Genomic DNA, 26,976 nt, shown 5'->3' on the forward strand with positions numbered 1-26,976 from the left:
TACTTCCAGGAGTTTCCAGTATTATTATTATTGCCATGATAACCAAGATATCATGGTTGATTTTTACATCACTTCTTTATTCCCCATGATCTTTCTTTCTGACACTAACTTAATTCTCCCGTCCCACCACCACTGATTTCTTTAAATATCATACCACTCATTTACTGTCTACATTCTCACAACCCTTTCAGGCAATACATCTACCACTTGTCTTGCAAAAAAAAAAAACTACTTCTCATTCTCTTTTTTGCCACTGCCTTGAACAACTTTCAGGGATGGCCTTTGTCTCATTTTCTTATACTACCATTCGAGAAATCTCCAAGCAGTTGTCCATCAGTTGTGGTCTAACTAGGGCCTACAATGAAGCTATGATTATGTAATTCTGCTGGTCAAAGTCTATTATCCATCTTGGTATTTTAGCATCCTCTCCATCACCTTTGCAATATGTGCACTGACTTTTAACCTTCCCAACCATTATTATCACAAGAGTCTTTGTGTCTTTCAGTATAGAATCACTGTACATCAAATTTCAAAACACTTACTACATTAATCTTCTTGCAATGCAGTGACAATATCAATGATACATGTTGAACCATAATGGTCCTGGTACTTAGCTCAGTAGAGATTAATTCAAACTCTCCTTTTCCCTGATGCTGCTCATCATATAAAATCTAACAGATATCAAAACTGATATCAGATTGCAACATAAATATGTACTTATCATGAGGCAACCTGTCACATGCTTTTGCAAAATATAGAAAAATTACAGGATATAAATTTCCTCTCAACAATCAACCACTCTTATTATTTCATAAAAGACAACCAGTTTACCTGAAATAAGAGTGTTCTCTTTAACAAATCCATGCTGATCTACATACAGTCAACTCTCACTATAACCAAAGCACCATTAATAACAAACTCAATAAATTCTCAAAAAATTCCCAATCAAATCTTCTATAGGTACACTGATATTCTAAAGAAAAATCAGTACTGCAAACTGCCCCCACTGTAACAAATTCCTGCGATCACTATAAGTTGACTGTAAATAACATTCATCTGTCCAAATTCTGTAAGTGAGCTATTTCTTCCTAATCTCCAAAATCTTAGCCACCCCAAAAGATAAACAAAAGAAGTCCTATGGTCTAATGTCTCCATTTTACCATATTTTTATATGGTACATGGTGGTAAAATTTCCTTCCTTCCTTAGTGACTCTTCCAGTTATGAGCTGTTACATCTCAATGGACAAGCTGCAACTCTGAAATAAACAGCAAATTAATCAGAAGATTCTATTCTACTATACCTACCTTTTGAAGAGTTTTAAATTAACAGCAATATGCATTATCCAAAGGTCAGTTAAGAATCTTTTCTGATCACATACTTTCATTGGCACAATTCATACAATGTGAAATATCCAGCTGCAACACCAAAGATTGAAGGCTGATCATGCAATGTCATTAAACTTCAATAACATTACTTTTACCATCCAGTTACTCAAGGTACCAAATTATAACAGTGAAATCACTTTTTTGGGGTGGGGAAGGACATGCATAATTCTAAAAGCATGACTATCAATCTCATAAATCACTGAAGATTCACACAATTTCAAAATTTAAAGGCAGCAAAAGGCTTCCAATCTCATAAATCACTGAAGATTCACACAATTTCAAAATTTAAAGGCAGCAAAAGGCTTCCAAATTTAAGTTTACACAAAATCTTTGTGTTCGCTTGCTCTCTAACAAAAGATTTTCCCACCTCCCATTCTTTTGTTCTCATACACTCATATGCATTGTTAGACTAAGGTTAGATAACACAGAAATCCTATTCGAAAGATCAAACATGACCAGTTTAGGTCTCCTAAAAACAGAGTAGTTGTCTCATATCTAATGATGAATATCATTTACCGCCTAAAGGCAAAATCAAAAAGATTCAGAAGGAAAAAAAGTTATTTCAGTTTCTTGATAAATTTTTTCACAAAGTAATGATTTTCTTCCATCATGTTCATTTTCAACACTGCAAATGTACTGCATTTTCAACATTTGAATATTGCATCCACCTTTCAAAAATAGCCATAAACAGTTTATAAAGGAAATTGATATAATAATCAATCTCACCTTTGCAGAGTTTTAAGAAATAAAGGAATAGCATTATTATTAAAGCCAGCTATCATACCTGTGTGATGTTAAATCTGGAATGAACACTTAAATTGTCTTTGAGTAATTTATTCAGGATTTAACTGAAGTGAAAAGAAATCTCCTAAAAAGAATTACTTGTAAATAGATAATAATAGAAATCCTTGTGTGTATATAGTAATAATAGTCCATTCATGTAATTTTTCTATGTGAATATTTTGTAAATGGTCTTTAAATAACTGACAAGAATTAAGGTAATGTAGAGGTGACATTGTAAGAACAAGGTCAGAGTTTAGAGTAAACTATTGTAATCCAATTATAAACATGACCACAGGCAGTTGCTACATGAACCCAAGGCACGTGCAAGCTTCCCATGTGGAAATGCAATGAAAGGAGAATTAGGTGGCGCCTGCAAATCAATGACATATTGGGGAGAACAGACATGAAGCATATAAAAGTTGAAGCGACGCGAGTTCAGAGTCAGTCTTTATGCCTTTTTCATTCCTAGTTCAGGTTTTGGTGTTTTCTTCCCCCTGCGGTTTTCCGTGTGGTGGGCCATAACCATCGCATGATCTGTCTTAACAGAGGGGTACCGCTGGAGCTATACGAAGTTTCGGCCTACGCTGTTTGTCCCGTCGCATGGTTGGCTAAGCTTGGACAAGCCCGCTAGTTGAGCAGAAGTCGTTCAGCAGCGTTAATATGGTCAAATAGCGGGCTTGTCCAAGCATAGCCAACCATGCGACGGGACAAACAGCGTAGGCCGAAACTTCGTATAGCTCCAGCGGTACCCCTCTGTTAAGACAGATTCTTGGACATAAGGTAAAGAAGTGATCCATGATTGAAATCACCAAGAAGACAAAGCAAGGAACAACAGCTCGATGAATGGGGTAACGACCTGAAAGAGACCTACAATAAGACTCGATGAGAAGTAAACCTAATGAATTCATCTGGTTGGTAACGTAAAACTTTATTTCTTATTTGTATTGTGTAATTCTTAGGTCAGAGTGAGCTACAGTGTATTTCCTGTGGATTGGACTTAAAACAGATTTTAGGACTTTAGTACCTATTCCTCTAACTAGGATTTTTGTAGTTATGGAAGTGTAGAGTTACAAGAATTATCATTAGATTAAGATTAGTTTGAATTCGATGTCTTATCATTAGATTAAGGTTAGTTTGAATTCGATGTGTTGTATGTGCATTAATTGAGGAAGAAGTTAGGCATTCATCTGCATAATTGTGTTAGGTAATCAGATTTTGGACAGTTTGAATTTGTTAATATTACCTAATCAGAGATACCTAATATGAACTAGATCTTGTTTGTTAATTTCTGCATAATTAATTTTAGGGACCTTCATTTAGCTTAGTTTTTGATTAACATGTATTGTATTTTAGAATGAATAAATTTCTTTGTTTCTTAACCCAAAATACGTGTATGATTTTCCAAGCCAATGCACCACCTGCTAAAAATATCGAACCTGTATAAGTAAAAAGTGCAGGAAACGGTTACAACTGCTGTTTAGAAATATTAGTAAGGGCTTGTTTATTAGAAATATTAGTAAGGGCTGATAATTATTGGAATTGTGATAATCTGTAGGTCAAATCTCTTACAAGAAGTTCTCTCTTGTATAGGAATCAAGATGGCGCAGCTAAACAAATAAATTTTCTTGATTCCGAAAAGGACTTGACCCCCAGAATTTATAGATCAGGGCAAATTCTCCTTGTCTGAAGACTTTGCACACGGTTTTAGATTAAAGGAGAGGCCACGAAAGATTATAGCAAAGGCACAGCAGACAAGGGATATAGTTGAGGGTTAAACAAGACTAGATTTATCCTTGAAAATTTTAAGAGGAAGTCAATATAGAAATATAGAGTATTATATATATATGTCAAATAACAACATTAAAAGTATAAAAATAAAAGATAAAGAAATATAATACCTATTCTTGAATTCATTTGCGCTACTTGCATACACAACATCCAAGGGCAATTCATTCCAATCATACACTACTCTATTAAAAAAATCTACCCTCACAATCTTCTTGACAGTATTCATTCTCAACTTCCAAGGATGACTAATTTCCCCACCCTCCATAAAAATAAATATTCCATCTACTGGAATTCTGTACAACCCTTTCAGAAGTTTGCAACTCTCAATCATATCACCCCTTTCTCCTGTTTGCTAGTGTCTACAGCCTACAAATTCGCAACTATCTTCATAATCAGTATTCCCTAATCCTGATATCATTTTTGACACCCTCCTTTGCTCTCTCTCTCTCTCTCTCTCGTGTATCAGAATCACCATGGAAACCAGAAAACTAGACCTGCACACAATAGTCCAAGTGAGGTCTTATCGAGACCTTTTAGAGAGACAAAATGACTTCCTTATCTTTACTTGTCAAGGTTTGTTTCAGCATTGCAATAACTCTCTGAGTTGTATTTACAATTTTTGCTATATGAACACTTGAACTTCAACATCCTGTCTACTAAGACACCAAGAACCCTAGCCTGATCAGTTACTGCATATCAACAGCACTCCTGATTACTTTACCTTTGCATCATCGGCAAATAGCTGTATGTCACATGCCAAATGCCATTAATGAAGAGAACTGAATAACAATCCCCATACACAAACTTTTTGATATCTGTCAGTTAGCCATCCTCTTATCCATGCTAATATTCTGTAATCCAAACCCATATTCTCAAATTTATTCAAGTCTTCCATGCTGTATTCTGTCAAAAGCCTTAGCAAAATCCAGAAGTATCATAGTGTATCCATCCCCCCCCCTTCTCTAACTTAGTGATAACATTATTATAGAATGTGAGCAAATTGCTAAAACATGACCTTCGCTTAGTAAACCCATGCTGTTTGTTGCAAATTAGAGATTCTCTGTCAACCCATTTCTGAATGTGAGTGCTAACCAACTTTTCCAAAATCTTCCCCACCACTTCTGAGATATGGAATGGTTGATAATTGGATACATCAGTCTTCGCACCACCCTTGTGCAATGGGATTACTATATATTCTTTCCATTCCTGTAGAATCTTCCAATTTCTGGGACTCAATTTATACAGCCTGGTCAAAGGAAGAGCCAGTTCAGTTGAACACTCTTTTAGCACAAGTGCTGAAGTCACAAATGTTATACAGAAAGCTAAGTCTGAGTATGAAAAGAAATTGGCTCTGCAAATTAAAGGCAACCTTAAATAATTAAATCGTTGTGTTGCAAGTAAAAGAAAGAATGAATTTGAAAGAATAACTCTATTGAATGCAGATGGGATATTATTATTATTATTTTGTGTCACCTCCAAGGAGTCTTAAAGACTCATCAAGTGACGCATCCACTCTACAACTCTCCATCTCCATCAACTACACCAATGCCATGTGCTACCAACCACCACCACTAGTATTTTTTGTCTGGGAGAAGAAACCTTGCTACATGTGTATAAGATCAGCTAACTTGCCTTCAATTGAAAAAAAAAACAACAACATAAAACTTCCATCATGACGAGAATTGAACTTAGGTGTTTTCCAATTGAAGGGCACAATGTACCGTCGTTCTTCCAATTGCGCTATGGAGGCACTACAAAATTCCTACAATTGGTGACTTAGAATTGAACTTAGAACAGCCTTTCTCTGAGTGGCCTAGTGCTTTGTATGCAAACATCATTTTCAGATGACTACACAGGCTTCTGCACAATATGCTGGTGTGATGCAGAAATGATTGTTTAACTAATGAATAAACATTTTACTATCAAGCTATCAACCTGATATATGTAACATTGAATTCGTTGCTACCTCTTCACTGCATGAGGAAACTCATATGAGGAGGAAGTGCTAGAGCTGTTGGACAAACTGAATAAGAATTTGGCATTAGGGACTGATGGAATATCAGCACTTGTGCTAAAAGAGTGTTTAACTTAGCACTCTTTTAGCACAAGTGCTGATATTAGCCTATAGTAATACTCGCACTATATTACAATAGTATTAGTGCTGTGAGTGATCTAAGAGATAGATAATTTCCTTTTCAAGCCCTTCAAGACTACAAATATGCAAGTTGGTAGTGGTCTCACACTGGGTGATGGAATTCATCTCCCACTTAAAGATTACCATCTTTAAGTGGGAGATGGTAATCACACTAAGTTCCTTTGTGTGATTGTTTTTTGGATGTATAGATGTGTTCACTGATTCACTAATATAAGAATTATAGTTGCTTTCCTAATATCTTGTTCTCATTCCACAATTCATAAAAGGACAATGAGTAGAATCATTTTTTTATGCTAAATCTCACTCAACAAATCTAAGGGATAGGTAAATTAGAAACCTTCCTATAGACTAGCATTGTACTTTTTCAAACACTTCAGGACTCCAAGTAAGCAAGATGGTGATTTCACACTGTTTAAGGGAGGGAGGGAGGATTCTTTTTCCAAACAAGAATGAGACAAAAAAAAATGAATTTCATTTTAAATAAATGAAAATTTATTTAAGATGAAAAAATACTTAGTTGCATTCAGATCACATAAAATTATAAAACATTCATGACTAGAGTTGTCATATCAAGAACTGATTGTTTCACCATCAGATCAGTAATCAGATCACTTTGTAAACCAAGAAATAGATGATCAGAATAAAACAAAATTATTCCTGTGGACAACAAATTGATTGATAGAAAACAGATGGCTCAATATGTTTTATTATCCATGGCACCTCCAATGGAGTGCCAAGACTTATTGTGGAAAGCGCAAATGTCTGTGGTTTGCCAATCTTGTGTTTAAAATTCAAGTTTCTTGGAGTGTTTTTTTTTTAATTCTATCTAATTTTAAATTCTTACTATATCTGAAGATGATACGATGAAAAAGTCAATTTTCTAATCCCACACTACAAATATCTAAATCGATACTGAGATGAAACCATAAATCTCATCATATGAGCCTCTATAGCTCCATAATGTTGATGAAAAGATCCAAATTCATCCTGTTTAGAACAAAAAGAATCTTTATAAGGGATTTCAACTGATAAGCTAATCTCACACAGAGGTGATAGTTTTCATTCCACAAAACAAAGTGGCCTGAGAACATGCACAATTGACAGACTGACAGACAGAACAGATTATGCTGATTCACCATTCTATCAGTGTACCAACTAGGTTTACATAATGCCAAGCTACTTGGCTGTGACAAGCCAATGAATTAAAAAAAAAAAAAAAAAAAGTACCAAACAATCGTTGAACACCATGCCCAGATTTACTTTCAATTCTCACAAATCATTATAAGCTGAGAGCTGTTTCTTAAGCTATAGAATTGACTTCTGTAAATCAGAGTTAAAGATCATTTGTGTAACTCTCTGTATGAAGCACAAATAATGAAGATATTGCAAATTAATTTTCTTGAATTTTTAAATGTACAGAGTAAATCATATGCGATGTGAAAAGATGGGTCAATGACACATGGAAAACAATCAGTAGTTAATTTGCAATATAATAAATTATGGACATTTCATTTCTTTTAATTCTCTCTTTTTTTTTTCTGTAGTTTATTGAGTATGAAAAGTTGATTATGAAAAAAAAAAATATATATATATATATTCAACTGCAAATATATAAACTTTACACCAACATATAGTTACATGCTTGACAATTTTATTTTATATTTCTAGCTTATTTCTTGAAAATTTGAGAATATTACAACATAAATTCAAATTCACAAACCTTTAATGGAGGTACTAAAGATAAAGTATTTGTATGATGAAAGCTCACTTCTTCCAATACAGTAGCATTTAATGGAGGATGCATGTTTAAAAATGATTTCTGAAAATATATTATACCCATTTAAATTAATTAGGAATAGAAGCATTCTAAAACTTTCAGGAATGAACTTTTTTTTAAGATAAAAATTTATCTCTACAAATTACTATTCAACACCACACAAAAAAAAAGAATTTTAATGGAAATATATAGGCATAAATCATGATGGTAATAATTCTGTGAGATAGGCTTATATGTTGGTTACTCATAACTATTATTTTTCAGGAAATAACAATGTATACTAAATTATTAATTATAATAACTTTAATTAATACTTTCTTATATTTCAGCAATGTTACACTGCAATCATCAGGGATCACAAAAACAATGATAGGTGCATGCAGGCACTAACACTAGTCAAATGAGGCTGAAGAAAGGCAACCAAAGTTGAGCCTATCTTCTAAATGCATCCCCAGTGCTTCCCAAACTTCTGGATGTCAGGGTCCCCTTTGGAAAAATTAAAATATTTCACGCCCCCCTTCGAAAAAAAATCGTAATATAGATATATATTATTATAATATTTATTGTATTTATATTCAATACAAAACACACAGCGAATATTGCAAAAATCAAATGCAAATATTTTACATTTTTAAGATGCTAAAATTATGTGTATGTAAGATGCTAAACATTACAGTTTTAGCGTCTTACGTACACATTATACATGCCACATTATCTCATATTTTTATATAGATAGATATATTGTTACTAAATGTACAAGCACACTTTCATGTGCTTGTACATTTGCAGTACAAGCACATGAAACGTAAAACGATTAGTAATAAAGAAAGAATTAAAAACATAAAAGAAGTTTAACAATTTAATGTGATGGATGTGTTTCAATACTGCTATACAAAAAGTCAATATCAGGTGAAATATTTGAAACTGCAATTCTTAGATTTCTACTTTGAAATGAAACTTGTATGAATAAGCATATATTTACTAATATTCATTAAGCGCCGAAATACGCAGGAAGCAAAATTTGTGATCCAGCACCAATGCGCGATTTTTTCCCCATTAAAATATAAAAAATAACAAATTTCATGATTGTTTTTTCAACAATCATGAAAAAAGAAATAATAAATAATAAAAATTAAATATGTTTCTTTTAAGATAAAAAAAATCTATTTAGTCTTAAAACATTTTAATTTGTTTTCATTATTTCACAGCCCCCCCTCAACTAAACCTACGGCTCCAAGGGGGAAGTGGCCCACAGTTTGGGACATGCTGCCCTAGTGAACTCAATTGGGTGGTCTTGGCCATTGGACTGAATATATGAGAATGACTGCTTCCAAAATTTTGGGCAGACTCATTCACCCAGTACCAGTGACAGGGTGTAGCATAGAGGCAGCTTACCTCACGGCGCGGCTTAATAAGGGCATTCGTTCAGCCATATTGTGGTAGGCACCGTCGCTACTCTAACAATTCCTGTTAGTGTAGCAAGTGCGGAAAGAAGTTTTTCCAAGCTTAAACTGATTAAAAATTATTTGCGAACAGCAATCACCCAAGAAAGATTGGTTGGTCTAGCAACTATATCGATAGAGGCGAACATAGCTTATAATTTAAATTTAGAAGAGCTTATAAACAGTTTCATTGTGCAATATCCCGTAGAGCAAGCCTTTAATTAATATTATTATGTAATTGTTTTGCATTAATGTTTCTCTTGTAATAAAAACAAAATAGCAATTGGAGATGTTCTTATATTTTTGTCTTATAATCCATCAGGGGTGATATTTAATTCTTTGCCTCAGGGCTCAATCTAATCTGGCGACGGCCCTACATTCACCCAAATTTGTTGAGGTTTGGAAAGTTTTTTTTTTTTTTTAAGGCTGAGGCAGATTCTAGGAATAGCTTCTCATATTTGTGGTGTTGATCTTTGGTGGAGCAGATAAGGTATGGAAATTTTTTTATGTGGTGTGTAAGGTTGTATTTCCTTATGATTTTTGTCACTTTTTTTGAATATGTTCCAGATATAAGAATGGTGATAGATCTTGGGTAATCTCTGCCCTGAAGGGGAAGGGGATTGCAGTTATAGTGTTTTAATATTTTTTGGGGATTGTATCCACTGGCTAAGAAAGCATGAAGAATATGGAAACACTGAGTAGTTAGAGCACTGTTATCAGAACTGATTAATTCAGTCCTGTTATACGAGGGTGGTCTGAAACATTCTTGGCCTCGACAATAGATGGCAACACTATCAGCGAGATTTTTTTTTTTCTAAATTGGTATATCTGTTATAAGCATCCATGTGAAATTGCAAGTCATTCTATCAAGTAGTTTGTTTTATACAGCTGTCTGAAGCAAAAGTGTTGTCTGTATCCCTTGAAATGGATAAAATTGAGTCTCATGCAGTTATAAAATTCTTTGTAAAAGAAGGTTTAATGCCAAAAGAAATTCATTCGAAGTTCATAAAAGTTTATGAGCACTCTTCCCCTTCATATTCGACAATTAAGAAATGGGCTGTAAAGTTTAAATGTGGCTGTACCAGCCTTTTAGATGATCCACGTGAAGGATGTCCAAAAAGTGTAACACTGACAGCAATCCTTGATCACGTACATGATATGGTATTGGATGACCAGCGAGTCAAAGTGCATGAAATTGCTGAGACTATAGAAATTGCAGAAGAATATGTAGGATATATTTTGCATGAAGAATTGCAAATGGAAAAGTTACTGCGCAATGGGTGCTGCGCTTGCTCACAAGAGATCAAAAATGCACTCACATGAAAATCTCTGAACAGTGCTTAGAGCATTTTAACAAGAATAAAACTGATTTTGTGCATTGATTTATTAATATGGGTGAGACTTGGATTCACCATTACATACCAGAATCAAAACAGTGGACAGAAGCCAGTTGTTCAGCGTCAAAGAATACAAAGTCTTCTCATCGGTGTTTTGGGATGCTAAAGGCATTTTGTTTATTAATATCTTGAAAAGGGTAAAAAACAATAACTTGAAAACAATAACTGGGGACTATTATTCTGATCTTTTAACCAGACTAGATGAAAAAATTCGTGAGAAAAGACCCGGTTTGCAGAAGAAAAATTATCTTTTATCAAGACCCACAAAGGTATTTTGGCAATGGGAAAATTAAGGGATCTGCACTATGAATTGTTGGAACATTGACTCTATTCCCCAGATTTAGCTCCCTCTGACTTTTATCTCTTTCCAAAACTAAAACTCTTCCTCGCTGGTCAGCGTTTTTCTTCAAATCAAGAGATGATTACAGCTGTAGAGGAGTATTTTGCAGATCTTACTGAGAACCACTACAGGGACTGAATAATAGTGCTGGAGCATCGCAGAAATAAATGTATTAGTCTTAAGGGAGATTATCTTGAAAAATAAATATAATTTTGAAATTATAAGTTTGTTTTTTCATTGTAGGCCAAGAACTTTTGAGACCACCCTCATATAGAGTTGTAATAATCCCATATTGTTATGAGAGGAGGGAGGGGATGACTCCTGGTGAATATATCTGTATATATGAGTTTTCTGCAAACAGGGAATGCCAGGGATCCATCAGGCTGGCGTGCAATCAGAGTGCCTAAGAATGGGAGACTATTGTCCTTTTCTAAGATATACTGGATCCTGGGGGTGTTGATTGTTTAGATGTATTAAGAAAATATGGAATGTATCCTGGCCATGTGACCAAATGGAGAACACATCATCTATGCAACATAGCAAGAAAGGGGGATTATGTGGAGCAGAGCTTAAGGCATTTTTCTTCAAAGGTCTCCATGAAGGACTTGGCTAAGAGTGGAGAAAATGTATAACCCATGGCTGTTCCCTCTATCTGTTTGTAGAATTTTCCTTGCCAAATGAAACAGTCTGAGTTCATGGTGACTGAAACAAGGCTGAGATATCAGGAAATATGGCTTGGATGAGGACTAAGGTGTCTTTGAGTGGGGCATTAGTAAATAAAGAGGAGATATCAAAACTAACCATTAAGTCAGTGTGAGGTTTTCTATACTGGCTTAAAGTGGACTGAGTTTTTTTGTGTGTGTGAAGGGATGTTGCCAATATATTGTGTGAGCACTATAGATAAATGTTTGGCTAATTTTTATGTTGATGAATCAATGCCATCCACAATGGGACATAATGGCACATTTTGTTCATGGAATTTTGGAAGTCCATACATCTGGAAGTAGAGTTATACAGTTTTAGTTTGTGACTCCACAACTCAGAATGTTACTGGCTGGATGGGTGAAGCATACATGCTTTTCATATTCCCCTTTGTTTGTAGAGGAAAAACTATGGGTGAGGTGTTATTGAGTTTTATGCTTGCCCTGTGAGGGCGGTGAGATAACTGTGTTCAGCTAGACGTAGGATTGACTTGGGGCTTTTGTATTTGCAGTATTCTGCTTCAATGTAGTCAGTAGCTTGCTTGATCAGTGGGTTTGGGTGATTGCTTGTCTTGGTGAAGAACTTTCTCTGCTAGATCATGGAGAAGGGAAGAAATGTAAGGAATGTTGACTTCTCTATGGATCTGGGAGTTTCTGATAAACCATGGAGCGTCCAGAATCATTCTCAGACATTTGTTCTGGATTCTCTGCAATTTGAGAATATTTGTTTCAGAGGTATGGCTCCATAAAGGGGAAGAGTAGGTCAGGACCAGTTGTATTACCATCTTGTAGATAAGTAACTTGGTTTGTATATCTAGTTTGCTTCTGCGGTTGATCATGGAGTAAAGTTGAGCAATTACGTTGGATGTCTTCGAGTTTGATATGTTTGCTGAATTGGAGTTTTTTTTATCTAGTTGCACTCTGAGTATTTGACTTCTGAATGCCATGGAATCTTAACTTCCTAACAGATGAATGTCCTCCTTGCTAAGGACCTTCTTTCTGGAAAATAGTATGGCAGAACTTTTTTGGGGGTTTACTTGGATCCTCCAGTCAGCCAACCACTTCTCCAGTGTATTGATATTACTTTGAAGTCTTAGTTGGCGGCTGAGAGACCTTGCTAGTATTGCAGTGTCATCTGCATATAGTGCAGTGATAGTTGTTCTTGGGTTTTGTGGGATGTCAGCTATGTAGATTAAAAATAGAAGCGGGGGCCAGAAGAGAATCCTGAGGTACCCCTGCCAGGATTTCACATCTGGTTGATACTATTCCATTTATTTTAATTTGCATAGATTATTTTTGTTAACTTTGTTGGCATGTGAAATTCTATAAGTTTATAAAGAAGGCCCTGATGCCACACCTTATCAAATGCCTTCACAGCATCAATGTAAACCGCAGTTGTATGAAGATTCCAGTTGAAGCCTTTTGTGATATGCTCCACTAGTCGGTGTATTTGTTGCACAATGCTATGACCTTTCCAGAATCTGAATTGCGCATTAGGGATAATTCCAAGCTTATCTGTTTCTACTTGAAGGATAACTTTCCTGGTAACCTTTCTGAGGTTGAATAAAAGACTTGGGTCTGTAGCTTTCGGGGAGTTGAGGGTTCTTTCATGGCTTCTTTAAAAGGTATGATATCTCCAGTTTTCCAAGCTATGGGAAAATGCTGGAATCTAAAAATGGCATCAGTTATGTTGACTAGATGAACTATAGCTTTTCTTGGAAGCAAGTTTATTATTCTGTTGGTTATGCCATCTGGGCCTGGAGCCTTTTTGTTGTTCAGATGAGTTATGATTATTATTATTTCTGCTGAAGTAGTGGAGATGATAGATTCCGAATTATTCTTATGCTGCTGTCAAGCTTTCTTGACTTGGCAATGAATCTTGTAGATGAGGTTGATGTTTAGGTTTACATAAGATGGATTACATTGTGTTTCCAGGTTTTTTTATTAGAGCTTCTGCTTTTTCTTTGTCTGTATGAGCAATTCCTTTCTTGGTCTGCATGGGGGGGGGTATGAGTTTTCTTTTGGTGTGGGGGGCTCTCAAGAATTTCCAGATGGAGCAGTCCTCTGGGTTCACGGGAGCTAATTTGGTTTCTCATTCATGATTGCAGTGTTTTTGAAGAGCCTCACGGACTTGTCCATTTAAATTGTTCAATATTGTTTTGTCGTGTGGGGCTATTGTGTTGTGGAATCTCTTCCTAGCTGTTTTTTGCTCTGATTAAGTCCATGATTTCCTTAGGGATCTGACTGTTCGGGTGGAGGACAGTGGTTTGCATAACTGATGCTATTGCTTTCTTGATCTGGTTTGTCAGGTTATTCACAGCTATGTCTATCTCTTCCTTTTTTAAGATGATAGGCACAGGGCCAATATACTCAGGAAGAGCTTTGGCCAGCTTATTCCATGCTATGAATGAGTGCATGGAGGAGAGTTGCTCTTACGTCCCAAGTTGGAGCAAGATGGGGGTTATTATCAGAAGATAGTTCATTGACCATTTCTAACTGGTATTGATATCTGATGGTTTTGAGAATAGCAATGTCTAGTACATCCGATCTTCCAATAGGGCTGTAATGGGTGGGCTTGACCAGAGCAACAACTATGGCTGCATTGAAAACTGTGTAACTGTGAAGAGTACGGCCACTTGTATTGACTGTGGGGGGGGGGGGGGACTAAACCAAGCAGTATGTTCAGCATTCGGATCCCCTGCTATGATAATGGAGTGTATAGAGCTGAGGATGGAGTCCAGATCTGATATTAATAGGGTTGCTTGGATATATAGCATTGCAAGATATATAATATAATATATAATAGAATTGTAAGATGCATAGATTTTGAGACTGCCGCCGCTGGTGTGCAACTCCATGCTAGTCACCTCCAAGTTCATAGTTTGCAGTTTGGTTATTACATTATGGTTCAGGTGGCTTTTAATATAGATGGCTATGCCTCCTCCTCTGGCATCGAGTCTGTCAGTTCTATACATAACATAGCCTCTAAGTCTCAGGTTATTTGATGGTTTGAGGTGTGTTTCATTAACTAGAATTATGTCTGGATTATATCTAAACGAGAATTCTTGAATGTCCAGAATTCTGTTTGTCAGTCCATTAGCATTCCATGCTGTGATCATGAGGGAGTTTGGTTTGTATTTGTTTCTATTCATGACTTAGGGCTGTTAGTATTGATCGAGTTACTTGCAGGAATCTCTTGATAGAGGATGGCGAGGGACTATTTTTGCTGAATTCATGTAGCATGGTAGCTAGTGAGGCAGTCAATGCTGATGTTAGATTGGAGCTTGCTTGCTCTTGAGATGTTGTAGTCTTAGTTTGCACAGTCTCAGAACAAGATCTGGTTTTAGTTGTGAATTGCTTTCTTTCCTGATCTGTCTGAGCTGACTTTATCTGAGTTGGAGGGCGACTTTCTTAGTTGTTTTGAGTGTTATTATTGGGGGAGGGGGGTTGGAAGGGAAGTTCTCCGATTTTTTGGATAGATAATGCACTCTTTGTAATTGGCAGGGCGAGGTCCCCCGCAGTTAGAGCAAGAGGCCGGCGTGGTTCTTGGCTTGGAGCAGGTGTCCTTCGCTGCCATTTCAAGCACCTGTAGGCTGCTTTACATAATTTCTGGGCGTGCCCAAACTTCTGGCATTTGTGGCACTGCCCTGCTGATGCCTTCTTTCTAATTCACTCAAGTAGTAATTCTAAGGCAGCAAATGGCCGTCAGTTCATAGACTCTTCTTCTTTTGTATGTTTGTCAATTTCTATTAGTACAAGTGGCATTGGTCTTTTATCTGATCTGAGCATCCTGCTCACTTTGACTGGGGTGAGGCCCTGATTAATGAAATCAGCACTGATTTCTTCATGCCTTCAGCAACCCCACAGATTACCACTTTTAGATTCTTTTCGCTGGGCAAAGCGCATGTATGATAGGGAAGCTTTGTATTATCCAACAATTTTGTCAGTTGCCTATAATCATTGACAGTGGCAGGTTGGATTTTGACTCCCTCATCAACATTTTTAGCCCAGGAATATGTAATGTTATTGTCCCTAAGTGCTAGTGAGACAGAGGTCCATTTTTCCTTGTCCCGCAATATGACATGGGGGGGGGGGAACCTTTTCCTTAATCCTCGGGATGTCTTACAGTGGTGAGTGAGTCCTCCTCCATTTGATCTTCTGTTGTTCTCCACCGTTTATTTGAGTGCTCCCCTTGCAAGTTATTTTGTTGGGGAGTTTTTGGTGACAAAACAGTTGTGAAATTGCCTTCAATGTCTTCTTCCTCACCATCAGGATCATTTGTTTGTGCATACAGGTTTAAGAAACCCAGCCAATCAGTTTCAAACATTTTCATCTTCAGCAGCTCGAGTGCCTGCTCCCTATTTAGCTTCAGGATTTGATCTTTGATATTCTCCATACCGATCTAACCTCTCCTGCCAGTTGTACAGGCTATCAAAAGTGTGGGATTTCTCAATAATGCAAGCATGAGAGCCTACCAATAAGATCCAGCCAGTCCAAGGACCTGCCAGCACAATCCTGTAGACTGGGGAAGTCTACCAGAAATCAAGAAATGTTGTAGTGTGTGTATGTGTGTGTGGGGGGGGTGATGTAATCTTACTTGGCTCAGCACAAATTTCCTACCTCCCTAGAAACCAAAAAACCACCACAGGTCCTTGTATTGCGTGGGGCCTACACAGCCATAGACATACACTTTTCGTGTAGAGGAGGAGACAGTAGGAATTTGGGCTAGGTTTGGAGCCAGTGCAATGCAAGAATCATGAAACACCTCTTATAATAAAATGAAACCTAAAAGAATGCAGTTATCTAGTAGAGAGAAATGAACACATCCGTTCTCAATTCAGTCAATCACCAGAATTTTTTTACCAATATCTCGTTTGAGGAGGCAAAGTACACAATGGACAATATAGAGAGCACTGTTCAATGAAAGCACGTGCACCTTTCTTGTGATCACTCGACTCTACAACAGGTAAACTTTTTGAAGAGTCTATGGAATGTTTTGATCTGTGTATTGGTGGGATCATGATGGCTGACATGAATGAAGCTATCCATGTATTAGAAGAGGAGCTTGCCACAACACTGAACATCAACCTTTGGACAATCCTTTCTGATGTCTCAAATGCTTCAGCAGACAAAAAAATTTCAAGAAATAAGATGTCGGTACATCAATGACTCTAGGACTGACTTTTGTTGCCTTTCTTCAGCCATATTTACTCAATGTTAGTGCATGCATGCACATATCAATGATTTTATGATCCCTGATAATGGCAAGGTAACGTTGCTGAAATATAGGAAAGTATTAAGAGGACAGCCATGGGTCCTCCACTCCTGGCCAACTTCTTCATGGAGACCTTTGAAGAAAAAGCCTTCAACTATGCCCCACATAAACCCACTACCTAGGTACACTATGTAGATGATGTGTTCTCCATTTAGCCACATGGCCTGATTATGCTCCACATCTTCTTAATGCATTTAAATAATTAACACCTCAGAATCCAGTTTACCTTAGAAAAGGAAATCAACAAGTCTCCCATTCCTAGACACTCTAATTACACACCAACCTGATGGATCCCTGAAATTCTTTGTTTGCAAGAAAACCCACAGAGACAGATAGATTCATCAGCACTCACTCCCTTCCAACAATATGAGATTATAAAAACCCTACATAACAGGGCAAAATTAATCAGTTCTGATAACAGTGCCCTAACTACTTAACTTGACCATATTCTCAACACTTTCTTAGCCAATGGCTACAATCCCCCAAAAATATTAAAACCCTGTACTGCAACACCCCCCCCTCACCCTTCAGAGCAGAGATTACTCAAGATCTATCAAAATTCCATATATCCGAAAATTGTCAAAAATCCTAAGGATTCACAACCTCACAACCACTTACAGACCACATAAAAAATTGCCATCTTTTATCCACTCCAGCAAAGTCCAGCCACAAATGTGAGAGGCTATTCCTCAAATCTGCTTTAGCCATAAAAACTTTTCAAACCTCAACAATTTTTGGGTGCATGAGGCTGCCTTAAATTTGGGAAGCAATCACCCTCAGATTTTCAGTCCAACAGCCAAGACCACCCAATCTAGGCCCGATTTTGGTTGCTTTCTCCAGCCTCATTTGCCCAATGTTCATGCACATATCATTGTTTTTGTGATCCCTGATGATGGCAATGTAATGTTGCCAAAATATAGTCATCATCTTCATCATCAAATTCCTGATATATACCCTCAAGAGGTGTACAAGAGCCAAAATATAGGAAAATATTAAAGTTATTATAATTATTATTAATTAATATATATTATATTATTTAATTTATTAATTAATAATATATTATATTAATTAATATTGATTTTAGAATATGTTGTTATTTCCTGTAAAATAACAGTTACAGTACGCCCACAGATGCGAGAATCTTTGACACTTCTGCACACGTCAGAAGAAGGAGAATCCATTCCAATATCAGGGTAATTAATGTGTTTCGTGGGATGGGTGTTTATTATTATATGTCGGAAAATTAACTTTTGTTTTATGAACATTGTACTTTTTAAAGTGATAACTATTTTGTTTGTATAACAGTTGGAAAATTTTATGTATAAAGCATGTGATATCGCATATTGGTGACAATTCATACATCCTTTATTTATTTCTCCCCTTCAGCATGAATTGACTATTCTTGGCACATTGCCAGCCGCAGTTCTATGAAGTGTGGACATACAATATGATGGTCATAACTCTCTAAAACAATCAATAACGTAACAGATGTCCATACTTTTTTTTTTCCAATAGCAATCCTGCCCATGATGTACCTAAGTGGTTAACTATAGTTCACTAAAATGAAGATTACTAATATGCTTCAATTTTTGCACATTGTTAAGTTTCTTGGAAATACATATATTGCTGAACATGGTTTACTCTGTTGAGCAGAAGAGCAGGGATGGTGTTAGATAATGTCATTTACACTGTTTAACAGTATTTCAGAAATTTTTTTTTCTCTGCTTTATTTGGCTTTGAGACTCTTCAATACCATCAGAATGGTGAGTAATGACAACTGTTCAATACATTTTAGGAGAGTGTAAAAGGAAACAGGGTTGAATTGTAATCATGAAAAATCAGACAACTGAGAAAATATCAAATATTGTCAGATAAAGATGAATTCTAAAATGAACAAAGAAACAGTATTGACACCGTTTTAAAGAGCAAATACATAATGAAATATAACCAGGGAAATGCAACCATTATAGTAATGCTTTAAGATACTCTGATCCTTTCTCTCTTCTGCTTAAACTCTTCTAGAAATCTGAATTTCAATTATCAAAAAGAAAATTTTATTTTATAAAAAAAATGTTCCATACATTCCTGCTGCTGCTACCTATGAGAGAGAGAGAAGATCTATTTCATATTCACCAAATTATATATGGAATTAATACACAAATCATTTCCTCGCAATCCCCCCCACCTCTTCCACACACACACAATTCTGTTCTTTAGCTCACATGTGAAATTTTAGAACCTACAGCAAATTAGTGCCATGTGTATGCAAGGATTAAGAGAGGCCTTTTTTTTTTTTTTTTTTATAGCTAAAGATTGTAAACCTTGGGGGAATGCTTCGTGTAGAAGGTGAAACAGTGGCTAGAGTAAGTCTGTGAAGATGGATTACTGATTAGTTGAACTGAAGTGCACCACTCTCCCACAGAGCTTAGAATCAAAAAACACAAATCATTTCCTTGCAGCTCCACCACCACACCTCTTCCACACACACACACACACAATTCTGTTCTTTAGCTCACATGTGAAATTTTAGAACCTACAGCAAATTAGTGCCATGTGTATGCAAGGATTAAGAGAGTCATTTTTTTTTTTATAGCTAAAGGTTGTAAACCTCGGGAAGAATGCTTCATGTAGAAGGTTATTCCCATTCCCATTCATGTGCTGTCTCCTATCCAGGAGGTTGACTACCATGATGTGACTCATGGTTAACTACGAACGCCATGGGATGTGGTGAGGACCCTATCTCTTTCACATATTGTTGTAAGTATTCATTGCTGAAAATCCATGTGTGTGTGTTCACGGAGCCGTTTGCCTATTCTGAGGGACAAAAAAACCGAGTTTTCGGGTGAAAAAACCCTCCACCTCCATATGAGACTGGCTAACTCACCTTTAGTCAAAATATCAAGATAAAGTTTCCTCACGTCATTGACAGGAATCAAACCAAGGTTTTTCTGACCAAAGGGCTTCATCTATACTGAGTGAGCTATGGAAGCTCTGGAGAAGGCTATATCCACAACAAAAGAAAATTGAAAAGAAGAGTGGGAGAAGCAGTTTTTTACTTAACACATGAGCTGTAAAAAAAAAACTTAACACATGGATGTTGTGCAGCTGCTGCTGGGTTGCTGTTAGGGTTTAGCAGAAATGGACCATAGGTGAAACAGTGGCTAGAGTAAGTCTGTGAAGATGGATTACTGATTAGTTGAACTGAAGTGCACCACTCCCCCACAGAGCTTAGAACAGTGATACACCAAAATTTTGGTACACTACTATTCTGCGATTAAATGGATCTGATATTTGTATAGCATTGGAAGCTGGACAGGTAAAAAGTAATAACATGAAGTGAGAATGATACATGATACCAATATGGGAGGCTCAGAAAGATACAAATGTGATGCACTTAAGCAAGGAAAGGCTACATGTAAATCTCAGCACAAGAAGAAAGATCTAGTCTTTTCTGGTGAGCTAAGATCTATTTTTTGAAGAAAAAAGATGAGACTGTGCTTTAGTGACATTAAAGATGACTAGAGGTTCACTCCATTCATTATCCATTAAAGATTTATGGAAAATGACCTTTTATTTATTATTTATTTTTTTTGAATAGAGATTACTTTTCAATTTCGATTTTCAAAGAGATTATTCTCAGATATTATGGCCACTTAAACAAAACGGGAGAGGAAAGGTTAGTAAAACAACCAAAAATTGATACAATAAAAAGTGCTTTAGAAGAGAGAGAGACCATCAGATAATATTGAAGTCTTGACAGATAAGAGTTATTTGGAGGAAAATTGTTGATAGGTAGTTAGTAAAGATGTACTTTTTTCATAATATCCTATACATTCCGTGAGAATACACGTCAGGAATTTGATGATGATTACACTATAATATGCATAATTGAAAATATTTCTATATTTTAAAATTTAAACAGATAAAAAAAAAGTAATGGGCAGATATTGTTATGTCACAATAATAACCACACATCTTGGCTGAAAAAAGAAACTGAAACTCGAATTCACCTATCATGAGAAGTTATCTGACATCATCTGATATCAGATAACTTGGGAGCCTTTTTTCTCTCAGAAATTTTCCTTCAGCATCCAAAAATATGCAGATTTATGGACAGAATATATAAAAATGGCTGCAAAATTACTTATAATAAATGCCTACCGAACAGATAAAGATTGAAGTGAAATGAAAATCAGACAATCTGTCTTTTAAATTTAAATTAATTTAAAGGAGAATCATTATCAGAGTCCTTTATCCATCAACCTGAACACAATAATTCATGACTTTCACTAGGTGTGTCACTTGACTTCAGACAAATGAATCAGTCATTTGCATGCATATAAAAAAATTAATTTCAGCATAAAATAAGGGATACTTACATCAGATTCTATGTAGTCCAAATTTTTCATAGTTTTGCTTGGACCTGTAAATAATAGCATATTTTATTCTATGGAGCGATTTTTACTATCACTGTTTATAAATCTGTATGTGATTTGAATTTTCAATAACTTAAGGATAAAACTTCTTAAACTGAAATCTTAATGATAAGAACAATTTTTCTGTTAGGTATATTAAAAACTATATCTAACATGTCCACCTTAATTAAAATAGCTATATTATGCAAGTGTTCTTAATCTGATTATTAAGTTTTTAAATATGAAGTTTTTAGAAGATAATTTTACTGATTAGATTCAATGTTTTATCAATCATTAACTAACCCACTATATAGTGTGAGAGAAATGGAGTAGCAAATCCTGTTGGTTTCATGGTGCAGAGTATGAAAACTGCTATGACCAATAAGTCATTCAGTAGTAATCCAGATGCAAAAACACCAAGGATGATATAAAATTCCCAAATTATCACAATAAATCATGACTTCATTAAAAAAGATCATTAGCAGATTATAAAAACATATCTATCATCTAAAAAACTAAATACAGCACAATACAATAGAAAAGAGAATATTTAAAGAGGTCACTTTCTCCCATTTAGCACTCTAAGCAAAAGTCTGAGTACCTGGTGGATACTGAGTTATGATAAGTTTTCAGAATCAAAACCCTTCACCTCTGATAGGAACAGCTAATTCACCCCCAAATTAAATCAAGAAGTTTAAGTTTATTCTAAATTAAATCAATTTAGAAGTTTAAATCAAGATTTTTAATCTTATCAAGAAGTCTTTATATAAAGACTTCTTGATAAGATTAAAAGACACATTTTTCCAACCCAAGGACACATAATGCAACAATTGCAACTTTTTTTTTTTTTACTGAATTAGAAAGTACAGTGGAACCTCAGTTGTCGAACGCCTCTTTTCTTGAACAATTCGGTTCCCGAACAGGCAAACGGCAACTGTATGCTGAGCTGTAAGGCGGGAAAGCGTCATTTACGTGGCAGCCTTCGTTTAGTGCAGACACTTGCTCGAATGTGCAGTGCATTTTCTCGATTTTCTTTGCGTTTTGTTGGTTTTTTTTCATAAATTATTATTAATTAAGCCACCATGGGGCCAGAGAAGAATAGTGATAGCAGCAAAGTGAAAAGAAAAGTTGTTAGAACCATGATAGAGATGAAAAAAGAAATCATATCCAAACATGAAAATGGCGTTCGTGTCTCGAATCTTGCTATGCAGTTCGGTATGGCAAAATCAATGATATGCACAATACTCAAAAATAAAGATGCGATCAAGAGAGCTGATGTTGCAAGAGGAGTGACAGTTCTTACTAAACAAAGATCGCAGACGACTGAAGAAGTGGAAAAATTGTTGCTGATTTGGATAAACGAGAAACAGCTGGTGATAGTATTTCTGAGGCTATAATTTGTGAAAAAGCAAGGCAATTACATGATGACCTGTTAAAGAAAAACCTTGGTACGAGTGCTGATACTGATGTGTTCAAAGCTAGTAGAGGGTGGTGCGAGAAATTTAAGAGGAGAAGCAGCATACATAGTGTGGTTAGGCATGGGGAGGCTGCAAGTTCGAACTAAGAAGCTGCTGAGAAATATGTGCAAGAATTTAGTGACTATAAAGGCTGAGGGTTTCTTATCCAACAAGTGTTCGACTGTGATGAAACCGGCCTATTTTGGAAAAAATTGCCAAAGAGGACCTACATCACTCAGGAGGAAAAAGCACTGCCAAGACACAAGCCAATGAAGGACAGGCTGATTCTTTTGCTATGTGGAAACATAGCAAAAGAGTCAGCCTAAATGTTTTTCTAAATTTTCTAAATGTTTAAGAAAAATAATGTAATGAAAGGCAAATTGCCTGTTAGGTGGAGAGCTAATAGTAAGGCTTGGGTAACCAGGCAATTGTTTATTGATTCATGAAGTCCCAAGTGTGAGAAAATACCTTCAAGAAAAATATTTGCCAATTAGATGGCTTCTTGTGATGGACAATGCTCCTACTCACCCTCCAGGCATGGAGGACGAGATAGTGGAGGAGTCTCATTTTATCACAGTGAAGTTCCTGCCCCACTAACACAACTTCTCTAATTCAGCCCATGGACCAACAGGTCATTTTGAACTTTAAGAAACTCTACACCAAAGCACTGATTCAAAGGTGTTTTGAAGTGACCGCTGACACACAGAATTAACACTCAGAGAATTCTGGAAAAATCACTTCAACATCTTCCATTGCTTTAGTATCCTTGACAAAGCTTGGGCGCAAGTGATTTACAGGACCATGAACTTGGCCTGGAGGAAATTGTGGCCAGACTGTGTAGCAGACAGAGACATCGATGCTGAGCATGTTGCTCTTGTCGATGATATTGTGTCTCTGGGGAAAAGCATGGGCTTGGAAGTTGACAATGCTGATGTGGAGGAGTTAGTGGAGGATCACAGGAATGAGCTCACCATGGAAGAACTGGAACACCCTCAGAAGGAGCTGTCATATTAAATATCAACTGAAGACATTTCTTCCACAGAGGTGGAAGAAATGTCTTCAGACATAGAGGAAGGGATTGAGGATGTTCCTAGTTCTTTGATCAAAGAAATGTGTGTGAAATGGGGTGAGGTGCAAAGTTTTGTGGAAAGATATCACCTCACAAAGCTGTAACAAACCGCATCATAAACCTTTTCAATAACAGTGCCATGTCTCACTTCAGAAACATTTTAAAACACAGGCAAAATCTCATTGGACAGGTTTTTAGTGAGACAGAGGCAATGTGTTCTCAAGCAGAATGTGTTCTCAATCAGAGTCGAGTGGTGCCAAGAGACAGAAAAGAGAAAGAGAAAAACTCCCAGAAGGACAGTAACCTGATGTTTTTATGGAAGGGGACTCCCCTTACTCACTTCCTTCCGGTGAGTAAGATATAGACAAAGTTAAATTTTCATCTATATTTTATCTATTTATTGTGTTTATTCTTTTTATGTAAGATTTTATGCATTTTCATTATGTTTGTATACAATCTTATGCATGAAGTACTGTTGTAAAGGTTTAAATAAACAATCACCTGGGGTTCGGGAACGGATTAATCCATTTTACATTAATTCTTACGGGAAAATGGTTTCGGTTTTTGAAAAGCCTTTAGGAATGAATTATATTCGACAACCGAGGTTCCACTGTATATTTATGTATATTTGCCAAGAAATTATATTGTTTTCATAATTACTCAAGCATGACATGTGAAATTTCTTCATAATTAGGCTACTTGTATATAGGGGGAGCTGACTTCACATCAAACTATAGTGGTGTAACATAAGGCGCAATGCTTCCTTATGGATATCTGCGGAACAGCCTCCATAGTACAATTGCTTATTGTGGATGTCTGGCTGGCTGGAACCACAATTTTGAAAACAGCAGCTGACTGGTTTCTCAAAAGGTGAGATATCCCTGGTGTTTAATCAATGAAAAAATAATCCGTATTGCTTGTCTACGAGGTGTAACTGTGATCCTTAATCTGTCAGGAACGAGATTGTCGTCATTTGAGAAGGCCTGTTATGGACAAACAGAACTTCCTGTGTACAGCAAATTGACTGAAGCATTTACTGAAGGCAGTTCCTGACCCATACTCACCAAAATATGTGCAGGGAATTGAAGGGGGAGGGTGTTGGCAGCTGCAAGTCTATACATAAAATAAAAGTTTCTAATTCAGTGGTTAGTATGTGCAGTAGACAACATCTTTGCTCCATTCCCTACCCCCCCCCTTCTTTAACTACCAAAACTGTTTAGTACTGTAATATTATTAAAGTAGTTACAAATATGTTTAACCACCCAGATGTTCCGTTCCATGTGAATATAATATATCCATCATCTTAAAACTTCGCATCTGTGGTATTCAATGAAATATCAACTGTATTGCAATCTTAATGGGTGCTTCACGAGATTATGTAGCTCAGTGGGTATAGATGAAGCCCTTTGGTCGGAAAGACCTGGGTTCGATCCCAGTCACTGAAGTGAGGAGCCTTTATCTGGTCTCTTTCGACGAAAGGTGAGTTAGTTGGTCTCATAAGAAGGTGGGGATTTTTTTTCACCAGGAAACTCTGGTTTTTCAAACCCAAAACAGGAAAACCGGCCCCGTTAACGGACATGGATTGCAGTCAGGAATACTTAAGATGGTCCCTCCAGCCACAGGTCTGATTTGTTAGCTATGCCGGTCCTGAGCCCAGATAAAAATGGGGGGGGGGGGGTGATGAGATGGTGCCGTACCTCCCCGTAAAAGGAGCTCACGGCCATTGTATCATCATATGAAATAAAAATAAACGGGTGCTTCATATCCATGGCTACCTTGACACGTATATGTTACTGTTAAAGTACCGTCAAGTGTTCAGAGCCCTCTAGCAAGTAATGTATTGGACGAAACACACCAATATTCAGTAGATGCACACAGTGGAACATGGGGATTCCATTTAATGAAAAATAAAGTATCAAAAGTTGCCAACAGGGGAAATTTTGGCGCTGTTTACCGAGTAAAATGCATTAATCTGCATTATCGCGTTTCTTGTGAGCGATCATGCAATAAAAGGAAAGCCTGTGAGATTTCTTATCATTCGTAGACAAACTGCTTTTCGATGCCTCTTACTTTATGTGAGTGTGCTTTTGTTAGTCAAACTCTATTATCAGCGGAACAATAATGCCAATGCTTGTCTTCGTAATTTTTGGTGTATGAAAAATTTACAAAAAGAACCGATTAGCGTAACAAACTTACGAAAACTGATTCAGCGATTTGAAACTACTGGAACTCTAGCAGTATACAGGTAGGCAGGGGACGTAAACCAATCAATCACCAACAAGTTGAACTTGCAACTGTTATTGTGGAACAGGAGATAACGAATGTGCAGGGTACCAGCAGTGCACAAGCAATATCCCGGCAAACAGATATCGCATACACAATGGTGTGGAAAATTCTACATCAGATGATGAAGTTTTACCCTATAAAATCAGTCATGTTCAAGAATTGCACCGTGGTGATGCGACCACACTAATCGACTTATCTTTGAAATTCTTAGCGTGCATGGAAGTGGATGATGCATAGCCGTGGCAGATTTTATGGAGTGACGAAGCGCACTTTTATTTGAACGGCGATATTAACACACGTAACTGTCGCATTTGGGCTGCAACTAATCCGCACGTGTGTCTGCAGATGCCTATTCCACTCACCTAAAGTCATAGTGTGGTGCAGATTTATGGCATCTTTTATCATCGGTCCATACTTTTATGAGGAAAATTGCCAAAATGGACCAGTGACCTGTTCTGTCAATGCCAACAGGCCACAGAACTTTGTGGTTCCACAACTGCAGCAAAGAGGATGTCTCGATTTGACCATCTTCATGCAGGATGGTGCACTACCCCACATCGGACTTCAGGCACAGCGTGTTTTGCGACAACAATTCTCTGACAGAAGAATCATTAGTCGTGAATTTCCCACGCCATGGCCACCTAGATCACCTGATCTCAATCCTTGTGACTTTTGGCTGTGGGGATTTCTTAAAAGCATTGTGTA

At 36.7% G+C, this 26,976-nt stretch overlaps 1 protein-coding gene across 2 annotated transcripts in view; it reads right to left on the minus strand.

The window, feature by feature from the left end:
* Nucleotides 1-26,976, minus strand: part of LOC150105670 (uncharacterized) — a 127,628-nt gene that overhangs the window by 18,123 nt on the left and 82,529 nt on the right. For both annotated transcript variants that reach the window (XM_090394988.1, XM_090394990.1), the window contains exons 7-8: nucleotides 21,424-21,467; nucleotides 7,833-7,931 (exon numbers count right to left, since the gene is read on the minus strand). In XM_090394988.1, the coding sequence (XP_090251114.1) occupies nucleotides 7,833-7,931; nucleotides 21,424-21,467 (143 nt within the window). The remainder of the gene's footprint in view (nucleotides 1-7,832; nucleotides 7,932-21,423; nucleotides 21,468-26,976) is intronic.

The sequence above is a fragment of the Typopeltis vanoorti genome, chromosome 6, assembly GCF_054136105.1.
Source record: "Typopeltis vanoorti isolate ZY-2024b chromosome 6, IOZ_Tvanoo_1.0, whole genome shotgun sequence".
NCBI lineage: Eukaryota > Metazoa > Arthropoda > Arachnida > Uropygi > Thelyphonidae > Typopeltis > Typopeltis vanoorti.